The sequence below is a fragment of the Pan paniscus genome, chromosome 19, assembly GCF_029289425.2.
Source record: "Pan paniscus chromosome 19, NHGRI_mPanPan1-v2.0_pri, whole genome shotgun sequence".
Taxonomy (NCBI): Eukaryota; Metazoa; Chordata; class Mammalia; order Primates; family Hominidae; genus Pan; species Pan paniscus.
This window is the reverse complement of record NC_073268.2, coordinates 18136480-18149818: the sequence shown is the minus strand read 5'-3', so window position 1 is coordinate 18149818 and position 13339 is coordinate 18136480. Positions and strand designations below refer to the sequence as shown.

Sequence of the window (13339 nt, the reverse complement as noted above, 5' to 3'; positions counted from 1 at the left end):
GAGCTTCCTCTTGCCTCCTCCTCACCCCCAGGCCTCCTACAGGCAGGATGGGACTGGTCAAGATCAAGTTCTCACCTGCATGGTACCAGGAGTTCTGATCTGGGTCCCTAAGCAGCTACTGGTGTTTCCTCAAGGAGGCAGGCCAGTGCAAAGCTTTCTCTTCCTTCCCCTTCTTGGGGCCTTGAGAGAGTCTGGAGGACTCCTGAGTCCAACCAACTTCCTTCCAGACTGTGAGCTTCTTGAGGGCAGGACCGTGTCCCGGCTCAGTACCTGGCACATGGTAGGTGCTCACTAATGACAAATACTTATCTGGAGCTTACTGTGTGCTCACTGCTCTCAGAGCATAGAGAGGTAAAGCACCTTGCCTAAGGTAGCACAACTAGGAAGAGGTGGAGGTGGGATTTGAACCCAGGCAGTCTGGCTCCAGCCATCCCCTCTCATGAGTTAAGGTGTATTTGTTTGATGGAATGAGCTCAGTTGGTGAGGGGACAACCCTGAGGTCACCTCTGAGTGAGTCAGACCTAGGACCAGACTACCTAGGCCAGAACAGCCTTGGGGCATGAGATCCTTGGGCCCCACTCTCCAGGCAGGGGGTGGGTGATTACTGAAGGGTGAGGTCCCTGGGGTCCTGCTGATGGTGGACAGAGCAGTCTCCTGGGAGGCTTTTGCCAAAACCTGGGAGAACCATCTTCTGCTTCCTTCAAGGTCACCCCAGCGGGGCAGCTTTAGCCACAATTGTGGGTGGGGTGTGTGTTGGAGAGTGTGAAAGGAGGTGGGGAAGGAGGTTCCAGGAGGATCAGAAGAGATCTGAGGGTGAGAGTGTGTGAGATGAAGCCCTGAGGGGCACCCTTGACTTCTCCCACTCTAGAGAAAGACAGGCTGGTCTGTCAAGTGGTTGGGGGTGCCCTGGGGTCCAAGCCAGAGGTCATCGCATGTGTGGAGGTGGGGGCTCTGGTTTTATGATGAACCTGACCACCAAGGACCATGGGGTGAAGGTGCAGAGAACAGAAGGGCACAGACTGGGGGCAGCAAGGGGAGGAGGCGGCCGCTGTTCACCTGGGGTCATTGCTTTCTTAATGGGAAAAGAGAGGCTGGAAGTTAGCCTGGGGAGCCTGAGACAGACAGGAATAGTGGAGGTAGCTGGGCCAAAGCAGGTGCAGCCTGATAGAGTGGTGGCCCCAGGAGGCTCAGGAGCACCTGAGTCAGGCAGTAGCCCCCAGCCCAGAAGAGCAATTAGCAAGTTGGCAAACAACCCTTCCTCTGCCCTTTAGTTCAGAACCCTGGTTACTTGTTTAACTGATCTGATAGCATCTGATTGGCCATAAGGCAGCATCTTCATTAAGACCCCCATATTTGGCTGGGCGTGGTGGCTCATGCCTGTAATCCCAGCACTTTGGGAGGCCAAGGTGGGCGGATCACATGAGGTCAGGAGTTCAAGACCAGCCTAGCCAACATGGCGAAACCCCCATCTCTAAAATACACAAAAATACACAAAAAAACTAGCTGGGCGTGGTGGCACATCTACTAAAAATACACAAAAAAACTAGCTGGGTGTGGTGGCACGTGCCCATAATCCCAGCTACTCGGGAGGCTGAGGTAGGAGAATTGCTTGAACCCGGGAGGCAGAGGTTGCAGTGAGCCGAAATCTCACCACTGCACTCCAGCCTGGGTGATGGAGTGAGACTCGATTAAAAAACAAAACAAAACAAAAACACCAAAATAAACACATTTTTCTGGGTTCATAAGACTAAGGAAGCCCACTTGAATTTCTCCAGTTGTCCATCTTACCCCCTTGGCACTCAGCTAACTGTGGGTAATTGAGATTTCACAGAGGGACCCAGTGAGTGGTGTCTGCAGGGCTGGGATGCCAAACAGTATGACTTCTTCCAGGGGATGACGTTGTTCCTGCTGACCTCTGAGCAGGCTGAAGCCTGCCACACCCAGAATTATTCTGGGGTCTAGGAAGATACCTTCCCAGCAGAAGCCATGGGCTGAGCATGTGTCGGATAATTCACTGTTTAGGAAAATAGATGGTCATTTTCTAAATATGATGTCATGGTACTATTTCTTCAAAGGAAATGTGATCCCAAACTGCAACACAGAAAAAAAACAGAGGGAAACTGGGTTTTTGAGGCCTCCCAGGCTGTCTTCATGGGCCCTGTGGGGTTCCCGAGGCAGTGCCAGGGAGCCTTCTTTGAGAGCAGCCCTGGGCAGACCAGGGCCCAGTGTGGCCTGAGGCCTCTGTGCGGTTGGCTGCCTTTCCTGGTCATTAATCGCTACTAAGTGTCATTACCACTAATAAAATTAACCGACTTGATACTGGACTCTCTGAGCCATCAATCTCAGGGTCCATTAGATGAAATTTAAAAAACAGATGCCTCTGGGGTGGGGCCTGAGGATTTGCATTCCACAGAGCTCCAAGGCAACGCTTGCCATGCAGAGCTGGGCACCGTTTGAGACCCATTGCTCCCTCCAGGGTCTCTTCCCCTGGGCATCGCGGACATTGTGGTTGGAGTGGAGCCGTTCTGGGCACTGCAGGGTGCTGGGCAGCGTCCCTGGTCTCCACCCACTCCATGCCAGAAGCACCAAAAACGAAAACAAAAATGAACAAACCAACAAAAACCAGATGCCTGTTGAATGAGTGGAGGGGTTTGCTGGGTCTGGCTCCCAAGTGCAGCCTAGGGAATTCTGGCACTCTTCACATGTCAGAGGTCATAATCAAGGATGATGCATTTAGTTAGACAAACCAACTTTGAGCCTTCGCTCCACACTACATGGGAGTCCCAGACAAGAACACAGCTTGGTCAGGGTGCAGTGGCTCACGTCTGTAATTCCAGCACTCTGGGAGGCTGAGGCGGGCAGGTCACTTGAAGTCAGGAGTTCGAAACCAGCCTGGCTAACATGGTGAAACCCCGTCTCTACTAAAAATATGAAAATTAGCCAGGGATGGTGGCGCATACCTGTAGTCCCAGCTACTCGGGAGGCTGAGGCAGGAGAATTGCTTGAACCCGGGAAGTGGAGGTTACAGTGAGCTGAGATCACGCCACTGCACTCCAGCCTGGACCACATAGCAAGACTGTCTCAAAAAAAAAATATGTTATATATCATGTCATATCATATGACATATACTGTAGCTATAATGATATAATAATCATAGCTATTATTCTTAAAATGGCATTTGAGGCAGGTCTTGAAGGATATGCAGCTTCATTGGCCAAAATTTCCATCACTTCCTGCTTGCTCTCCCCTCTGTCAATCAGTTGCTATCAGGGAGGTCCAGTTTCTGAAACACAGGAATTGTGTGAGCAGAAGTCGCCACTCACACCAGCCCTCGGTGTGAGAAGGAGGACATTTGAGGGCAAGGTAGCTGCAGCCCCAAGCTGCCCTCCACACTGGAAGCCAGTCAAGGCGTGGCCTCCTCAGCTGGAGTTGACATCCAGTTCTGCTCTGGACCTGCCAAGGGTCAAACTCTGAGGATTTCCTGCCAGGCTACAGGGAGGGGTTTGGGTGTAGACCTGGTGGACTGGAAAATTACCCATTTGCCCCCAGATTAATGATTAACGGGTCCCTGCCCTCACCCTGTCTGGGAGAGGAGCCCAGGGCCAGGCTAGGCCAACAGGAGCCCGATAGCATCTGTCTCTGCTCGGAGGTTTCGGAGATATGCTCCATGATGGGTTGACTGCACCTGAAGGGTGTGGAATCTACAGGTGATTTCTGAGGGCACCTGGGGCCTGGCCAGGCTGCATACCCTCTGGTGAGGCTTCCAACTTCTGGGGCATACAGAGAGGGCATGGCCTCCAGCCAGATGTCCTGGCTAATGCAGGTGGCTCCAAAGAGGAGAGCTGTGCCCTTGGCTCAGAGGAACATGGGCTTCTCTGACCACTCCTGGCTTGACCACAGGACTTACCTTGGCCAGTGGCACATGAGCAACAGTGGCAAGTGCCACATCCAAGCAGGAGCTCTAAGAGCCATTGCCTGCTTCCACCTTTGCTTTTTTTTTTTTTTGAGATAGGGTCTTGCTCTGTTTCCCAGGCTGGAGTGCAGTGATGCGATCTCAGCTCACTGCAGCCTCCACCTCCCGAGCTCAAGCTATCCTTCCACCTCAGCCTCCCAAGTAGCTGGGACTACAGGTGTGTGCCACCATGCCCACATAATTTTTCTATTTTTAGTAGAGACAGGGTTTTGCTGTCATACAGGCCGCTCTCAAACTCCTGGACTCAAGCGATCCACCTGCTCAGCCTCCCAAAGTGTGGAATTACAGGTGTGAGCCACTTAGCCCAGCCCACCTTTGATCTTTTACCCTGGCTATGAGGCCAGGATATCCCAGAACAGGGTTACTTCTCTTGGGCTGGGTCCTGGAATGATGTATATTCCACCCACACTGGGGGCACCAGGGTATAGGACAGCAAACATTTTGAACCAGCAGAGCCATCTCACAGAGAGCTTCTGGGAAGAGGGAAGACGAACTCTAATTCCAATTCCCACCCTGCTGCTGATCTGTTGTATGACCAGTCCAGTCACTGCCTCTTTGTAAATCCTTTGTTTCCTCATCTGGACAAAGGGGAGACTCTGTTTAGCTGGAGAGTAAAGCATCTTGCAAAACGAGGGAAGTTTGGGAAGCTCCAGCTAGCAGGAAGGTAGGCCTGCATGTCCCAGGCACTGTGGTTAGTCCATTTCATATAATCCTCCCACCAACCCTAGGAGGTAGAGAAGATCACTCTGCCCAGTTTCCAGAAGGGAAAAAACCAAGGTGTCAAGATTGCATAGCTAGAACATCAGCCTTAGAATTTGGTAGCTTGGCTCCAGAATCGATGAACTTTCAATCTAGGAGAACAAGAAGTCTCGGATTGATGGCCTGATGGGAATTCAGCTCCTTCACCTTCATCTAACCATGCATCAGTCCTTCCTTCCTTCCCTTCTCTTTCCTTCCATCCCCTTCTCTCCCCAGGCATCTATTTGTACCAGGCACCAGGTGGTCAGATGGTTGAAGGTCTATCTGGGAATTATGGAAACATGTTAGATTGGTACAGGATTACTTGGGCAGCAGCATAATGTAAGGGAGAGAGGGATGTCAGGGGACCTTGGCTGGGTGTCCGCTCAATGTCCACATCCCCTCTGCCTGCCCCCTCTCAGGAATGTGGCTCTCTTGGCCAGGCAGCCACCAATACTCTGTGCATTATTTCCCAAACTTCCCGGATCACAAAAGCTGCCTAGGGACTGTGGTAAATGTACAGATTCCCAGGCCCAATTCCAAACCAATAGACCCAGAATTGCCCAGCATGGATCCTGGGAAAGCATATTTTTAATAAGCACCCCAGATGATTTTTCTAACTGGGCCAATAGGGAAATAGGAAAATAGGGTGGATAAGAAGAGCAGAGACCGGAATCTGGAAAACAGGTTTAAGGTCCTGCAGCAACCTTTGTTACATGAACCTTGGTTTCCTAATCTGTAAAATGGGGACGGGACCTCCAGGGGGTCAGCCTACCGCCCAGAAGGGCAGTAAATGAAGCCCCTGAGGAGGCCCCTTCCCTTCATTTGCCCCTCACTACCATCCCCAAGGCTCACCCGTCTCCCTCCTCTCGCTCTCTCTAGCCTGACCGGGCGGGAAGTCCTGACGCCCTTCCCAGGATTGGGCACTGCGGCGGCCCCGGCACAGGGCGGGGCCCACCTGAAGCAGTGTGACCTGCTGAAGCTGTCCCGGCGGCAGAAGCAGCTCTGCCGGAGGGAGCCCGGCCTGGCTGAGACCCTGAGGGATGCTGCGCACCTTGGCCTGCTTGAGTGCCAGTTTCAGTTCCGGCATGAGCGCTGGAACTGTAGCCTGGAGGGCAGGACAGGCCTGCTCAAGAGAGGTGGGGAGGAGGGCTAGGGGAGGAGGAGGGCTGGGGGAAGAAGCCTTCAGGGAGGAGGAGGCTGGGAGAGGCTGCCCTTTCCTTTTTCCTGGTTCCCGTGCCCAGGCCACACTGCCCTTCCTGCCCTAGCACGGTCCCAAATGAGAAGAGTCCCAAGAGTTAATGAGGGGCAGTTGAAGGCCAGCTGTGGCCCAGCCCCAGGTTTGGGGGAGCAGAGGAGCAAGGAAGATCCAAGAGAGGAGGAGACACAAGCCTATTCCTAGAGGAGCTCACAGATAAGATGGGGTCCCCCAGTTGTCTCCCTCTGCCTCTTCACACACACACACACACACACACACACACACACACACACGAAACAAGGCACATGAAGATGTGAGGATGGGCGGCAGCTGGTTCCAGGCCTGATGACATGAGCCAGGCGATGCATTTGTTCACTCCTTTATCTGTCCCTTTGTTTGTCACATCCATCGATCCATCAGTCCCTCCTTCCCTTCCACTCCCATTCTACCTCCCTCCCCGCTCCACCCACCCAGTAAGCATCCATGGAGGCCCATAGTGAGCCAGGCAGTGTGCCAGATCCTGGAGGTTCAGAGCTGAACAAGACCCAGCTACCCTCGGGAAGCATGCAGTCTGGAAGGGAGAACACAGGTCACCATGTGACTCCCTTGCCAAGGGGAAAGGGCTTTTGACAGGGAAGGATGAGGGTCTGTGGCTTGAGGACACAGCTCCAGGTGGATCTCCCTGTCAATTGCCCCTTAAACTCTGACTCAAGTTGCCATTTAAATGGAACTTCTAGCCTGGGCGCAGATGACTTGTGCCTCTAATCCCAGCACTTTGGGAGGCCAAGGTCAGGAGTTTGTAACCAGCCTGGTCAAAATGGTGAAACCCCATCTCTACTAAAAATACAAAAATTAGCTGGCATGGTGGCAGGAGCCTGTAATCCCAGCTACTTGGGAGGCTGAGGCAGGAGAATTGCTTGAACCCGGGAGGTGGAGGTTGCAGTGAGCCAAGATTGTGTCACTGCACTCCAGCCTGGGAGACAGAACGAGACTCTGTCTCAAAAAAAAAAAAAAAAAAATACAGTGATGCTGTACAGGGCAGCCAGGCCCCTCCTAGGCCAGCTGCTCTCCACGGTCTGCAGCCAAGCTAATGGCCTCTCTCTGTGTCTCTCTCGGGACATCACCAGCACCCAGATGCACTGGAGGGCAGGCAGGAAGTAGTGAGCTGGTGGGAGGCCAGGTTTGGGCCACACCCAGCGGAGAGGAGTATCGGTGGTTCTGGAGTGGGTGGGATGGTCCGTCTGAGGCAAGTCAGCCAGGAGACTCAAGGTCACTGTATCATTGGGTCTATTCCACAGTGGGTAGCAGAGAATGACATTTGAGAACCATCATGTGTCATAGGAAGCCCATGGGGCTTATCTCAGGGGCCTCAGAAATGGGCCCATCCAAATGGTCATACACCGACCTGGAGTCAAAATGGCAGGTTTAGCCCCAACTGTGCCTACGCCAGGTGTCTGAGTAGCTTCTCTTTGCATCTCAGTGTTCTTCTGTGAGAGGTGAAGGCCGTAGCCCCTGGCCTGCTGCCCTCTGGGAATCTGGGAACATACTCCATAGTGAATTTGTAAATTCCATTTATTTATTTATTTATAAATTTAAAAAATTCTTTTGAAACAGGGTCTCCCTCTGTCACCCAGGCTGGAGTGAAATGGCACAATCTCAGCTCACTGCAGCCTCCACCTTCCGGGTTCAAGTGATTCTCCTGCCTCAGCCTCCTGAGTAGCTGGGAATATTGGCATGTACAACCATGCCCGGCTAATTTTTGTATTTTTAGTAGAGACAGGGTTTCACCATATTGGCCAGACTGGTCTTGAACTCCTGACCTCAAATGATCCACCCGCCTTGGCCTCCTAAAGTGCTGGGATTAGAGGCACGAGCCACTGTGCCCAGCCTGGAAGTTCCATTTAAATGGTAACTTGCAGTCAGAATTTAAGGGGCAGTTGACAGGGAGACCCACCCGGAGCTGTGTCCTCAAGCCACATTCCCTTGTCCTGCCCATCACAGCGCTGCCACCACCGCCTCTGGCCCTCAGAGGGCGGCAGGCAACCTCTAAGCTTCCTCCTTTCCTCTCTTCCCCCTTTCCTCCCTCCCTATGCCCCTGGGTGCCCGATCCAGGCTTCAAAGAGACAGCTTTCCTGTACGCGGTGTCCTCTGCTGCCCTCACCCACACCCTGGCCCGGGCCTGCAGCGCTGGGCGCATGGAGCGCTGCACCTGTGATGACTCTCCGGGGCTGGAGAGCCGGCAGGCCTGGCAGTGGGGCGTGTGCGGTGACAACCTCAAGTACAGCACCAAGTTTCTGAGCAACTTCCTGGGGTCCAAGAGAGGAAACAAGGACCTGCGGGCACGGGCAGACGCCCACAATACCCACGTGGGCATCAAGGTGAGCATGTCCCTGGCTGCCCGCAGCGCCTTCCCACCAGGGTACACAGCTGGGGAGCATGGCTTGAAGGAGGCCAGCACCCCACTCCCCAAAATACATGAAGAGCCGTGAACTTCATAAAGGCAGGATGAACTTCACGTCTTCAACCAGCATTCCCTTGGCATCTACTCTGGGCCGTGACTGGGTGCCAGGAACACAGCGGAAGCATGGAAGGGTCATGAGTGTCATTGGTGGAAGCAGTGGTCACCAGTGGGAGCCAGGCTTAGGACTAGGTCTGGTGAAGCAGGGACATGTTTGGAGAGGGGTCTCCATTCCAAGGACCAGGCCTTCCTGGAGGTCCTGGAAGCCAACATTGTTTGAAAACCTCCATCTAGAGCAACTGCCCACTTCTCCATTTTATGGGTGGGAAGATGGAAGTGGCCCAGAGAAGGGAAGGGGCTGAGGTTACACAGTAGTGGGAGGTTTGGAGGGTGAAAAGTATCTTGGTCTATTGAGGGGAGGAGGCTGGGAGACGCCAGTGCTCTAGCTGTTTATGAGATTAAGTTCTGAGTTGTCATCACTGAGTTGTGAACCGGGGCTGCTGTGTTCAATCATTGAGTTGGTGTGAACCGGGGCTGCTGTGTTCAGTCACTCAGTTGGTGTGAACTGGGACTGCTGTGTTCAGTCGCGTAAGTTGTCTATTCCACAAGAACTCCAGGCCAAGGGGAGGAGCTGGGGCTGAGACCCTGGGTCTCTTTCCCATTCTCCTGCCTCTGCCCTGCTGGGGTTGGTGCTCTGGGGGCAGGCTCTGGCTGCTGGGCCCAGGCCTCTGACCACGCCTCTGTTCTGCCTCCCCCACAGGCTGTGAAGAGTGGCCTCAGGACCACGTGTAAGTGCCATGGCGTATCAGGCTCCTGTGCCGTGCGCACCTGCTGGAAGCAGCTCTCCCCGTTCCGTGAGACGGGCCAGGTGCTGAAACTGCGCTATGACTCGGCTGTCAAGGTGTCCAGTGCCACCAATGAGGCCTTGGGCCGCCTAGAGCTGTGGGCCCCTGCCAGGCAGGGCAGCCTCACCAAAGGCCTGGCCCCAAGGTCTGGGGACCTGGTCTACATGGAGGACTCACCCAGCTTCTGCCGGCCCAGCAAGTACTCACCTGGCACAGCAGGTAGGGTGTGCTCCCGGGAGGCCAGCTGCAGCAGCCTGTGCTGCGGGCGGGGCTATGACACCCAGAGCCGCCTGGTGGCCTTCTCCTGCCACTGCCAGGTGCAGTGGTGCTGCTACGTGGAGTGCCAGCAATGTGTGCAGGAGGAGCTTGTGTACACCTGCAAGCACTAGGCCTACTGCCCAGCAAGCCAGTCTGGTACTGCCAGGACCTCCTGTGGCACCCTTCAAGCTGCCCAGCTGGCCCTCTGGGCAGACAGTCATCACATGCATGCATAAACCAGCATGTGTGCCAATGCACACGAGTGTGCCACTCACCACCATTCCTTGGCCAGCCTTTTGCCTCCCTCGATACTCAACAAAGAGAAGCAAAGCCTCCTCCCTTAACCCAAGCATCCCCAACCTTGTTGAGGAGGGCAGAGTGAGAAAGACATGGAGGGAAATAAGGGAGACCAAGAGCACAGCAGGACTGAAATTTTGGACGGGAGAGAGGGGCTATTCCATCTTGCTTCCTGGGATGAATGGCTTGGAGCCAGCATGTTCTTGGGAGGTGAACTGCTGGGCTAGGAATGCCAAGGCAGGCAGTGCCAGCTGGAAGTGAAGGCGGGAGCCTGGCTGAGATGGGTCAGTTGGGTCCTGTGGCCCTGCTCAGGTGCAGTGGGCTCCAGGTGTCACACACCTCCACCACTCCCCTGGTTTTGCTGTGCCAGAGATGGGGAGAAAGCCGAGGTGGTAGAAGCCATCCGTTCAGAGAAAGGAGAACTTTCTGTGCTTGAGTGGACCCGAGTGAGATCTCTGCCCTGGAGCCCTGTGTCCTTGATTTGGCTTTTCAAATATGCCTCCGCTGAGGCCTCATTCTTGTCTCGAGAGCTGGGTTATGCACACTCACCCAGCCGTGCTCAAAACTACCACCAGTGCAGGTAAGACAGGTGGGAGAACTAGCCACCAAGGCGGGACTCAGTGCACCTGAGGTTGAACAGGGAGACAATGGCCCCTCCCTGTGTTCCCTGCTGGCCAAAGGAATCTTCACTCCCAGCCCAGAGGAGGAGGGCAACAGCTTCCTGGTGCCTGGCAGTGACGTGGCGAGCTCAGTTTCTCAGCTGGCTCTTGAGTGAGCTTTGGTGACTTCCTGTGGCTGGGGCCTGCCTGGTCTGTGACACCCCCATACCAGCTGAGTTCACAATACTGAAGAACAGCTGGCTCACGAGCTATGACTTGAAGTTACATTTCTATTCTTGTGGCTGCTCATCTAGTTAAGGCTTTTGCCCTGGCTGGGGTTACAGGTGCTTGAGTCCTTCTAAGCCTGGCTCCTGGGTAGCCTCCTTCAGTTCCTAATGGCCTCTCACTTGGCCCTCACTTTGGCTCTTACTTGAGGAGGAGACGTGACTTTGATAATTTCCTCAGATCCTGTGGACATTTTCAGCAGCACCTGCCAAGGCCCTCTGTGAAAGGAGGAGAGACTGGCACCTCCACACAGGCACACATGGATGCACAGCCCCTGGACCAGGCTGGGGGTTCCTGTTGCTCATGCCTCTCTTGTTCAGGATGAAGACCTTGCAGGGTCCCCTTGCTGGAGGCATTGTACTTCCCCAGAGTGGGGCCCGATGCCACCCAGGAGGAAGTGACTTCTTTCGGGAAGCCCTTGGCCACTTTGCTGGCCCTGCCACGCCCATCTGTCAGCTTCCTTTCTCCCTAAACGTAGAGTTGCTGACCCTTCACCAACACAGGAAATTTCAGAATCAGCTGAATGCTCAGAAACCTCGCCTGTGCCAGCTCCAGGACAAAGGCCCGCTGACTGTGCCCTGGCCAACTCCCTGAGACCTCCAAGAGCGAGGAGTAGCTGCCCAGTCTCCAGTGGATCAGGGCAGTCTGCTGGATGCTGGAAGGATTTTTGACTGCAGAGGCTCGGCTGAGAAGCCAAACTGACCTGAGCCCCTCTCGTTAAAATGACATTGCTGACCCAAGCACCTGGCCCACACCTTGGCAGCAGGAGAAAAATGGGGAGAGGGCTGGTTTTCTCCTTTCTTCCACTTCCCCACAGCATGGAGACTTTCTCTGCCTTCCCAATCCATCTTGCTCCTCCGAGACCCCAACTCTGCCTCCACCCAGGCTCAGTGCTGGGCGTAAGGCAGCAGGGACCTCACTGGCAGAGCAGGGGGCCTGGGAGCAACTTGGAGGCCAGAGCACCCTGATCCACCAACATGCCACCTGCATTCTGACTTCATGGCTGGCAGTGCCAGGGTCGTGGGAGGGCAAAGGGCAGGCTCTAAGGCATCTAGGCAGTGGCTGGCTGCTAACATGGACACCCCAAGTCAATGGCACAGTGTAGGTTCTGAGGGCTCCTTGGCTTGTGGGGTCTTCTCTGTCTGTCTCTCTCCCTCTCTTCTCCTTCCTTGCTCTCATCCCTTTCTTTTCCAGTTACCCCTGAAGACCCACCTCGGCCCTCTTGGGGCCCCTGGGGACTAGAGTGACCACTGACCCCTCATTCTACAGCTTTAAGGGAAATGCTCACAGGGTATTTTTGTCTACCTCAAATATATAGTTTTTAGAGCAAAGGAGAATAATTTATATAGCTAAGATATATGAGAAAGTATTTATATTATTTATATAGTTGCTATATTTCACAGACAGCACGGGTGGGGTTTGTGTATTTTCCCGGAAACCCTCTGTCTGGGGAGATACAGCCTGACCTGACCGGGTCCCCCACTGAGCAGGAGGCCGGGTCACTGGGAAGGAGGACAAACCTGTATTCCATGACTGGGTCTGTCTCGGAGCTGGTAAGCACATGTCCCCTCTGTGATGAGCCCTGGTGGGCTCCATCCAGACCCTCCTTGTGATGTTTTTGTAGATTTTCTGCCCTTCTGGGTCCAGGCCCCTTCTTCTGCTCTGGCAAAAGTGTCTTGCTCGTAATAATAATGACAACGAGAATTCCCACACCTGGCATTTGTAAAGCACTTTGCTATTTAGAAACAAAAACTTTTACCCCTTTCATCTCACTTGATTTCTCCGTTATCTCTGTGAGGTAGGTGGGGTCACATTACTGTGGCCATTTTATAGATGAGGCCCAGAGATGGAGAGCTGTGCTCAAAGTCACACCTAAGAGACTTGCTCAATGAATATTTACTGAACATCTCCATAGACCAGGCACTACGGGCTGACCTGCTCTGAGCCCAGGAGCCCCAAAGCCTGGATACCACTGTGAGCCCAAGAACTCAGGGAAGCAGTTCCTTCCCAGGCTGTGATCCCAGCCTTTTGGATCTGGATGGCATGTTGGCACTTCCCCCAAGTGGAGTCCCATGTCTCAGGGGCTGAGGCTACCTGAGAAGGCTGGAGAGACCAGGAACCCACGGAGGCCACTCCAAGGGGTCCTTCTGCCCACATTGCCCAAGAAGCTTGGGCTACACCACCGGGCCCCTCCCAACCTACAGATGAATTTTGATTGCTCTCATTTGTGTTTTGCTTGTAAAAATAAATTGTTTTCCACTGGATTTCTGGCTGCTTTTGCAAAAGTCAGCTGTGCTGGCAGACTGGGCCTGCATGTCCTCCTGCAGGCAGCTAGAGTGAGGGAGTCTAATGGACAGGATGCCCCAAGTGCCCCCGTTGCTCATGGATGCTCCTGCCTGCCTCTCATGAGCACATAGTCCTGTCCCCCGGTCTAGATAAGCCCAGCTTTCCTGGTACCCTTCATCACCTGGCAGACAGACAGCCCCATGCCAACCCTGGACATTACTTGCTTTTGAACCTTTCCTTTCTCAACAACCATGAACTTCAAATGCTTTCTGTCTCAGGACACTTTAGAATAACAATGGAAGCCATCACTTATTGAGCGCCCCTTATGTCCATTTATTCAACCAATGATTATTCAGGGATCTCTTATTGAGCACCAGGCAGCATCCTGGGTGCTTGGTACAG

At 53.9% G+C, this 13339-nt stretch overlaps 1 protein-coding gene across 2 annotated transcripts in view; it reads left to right on the top strand.

Moving 5' to 3' along the window:
- WNT9B (Wnt family member 9B) overlaps positions 1 to 13339 on the top strand; it is a 34998-nt gene that overhangs the window by 15364 nt on the left and 6295 nt on the right. The window contains exons 2-4 of one of the 2 annotated variants that reach the window (XM_057300258.2): positions 5594 to 5850; positions 8022 to 8287; positions 9128 to 9431. In XM_057300258.2, coding sequence (XP_057156241.1) covers positions 5594 to 5850; positions 8022 to 8287; positions 9128 to 9431 — 827 coding nt within the window. Of the gene's footprint in view, positions 1 to 5593; positions 5851 to 8021; positions 8288 to 9127; positions 12916 to 13339 lie in introns of those variants that run through there. The other variant, XM_057300257.2, reaches the window with a different exon arrangement.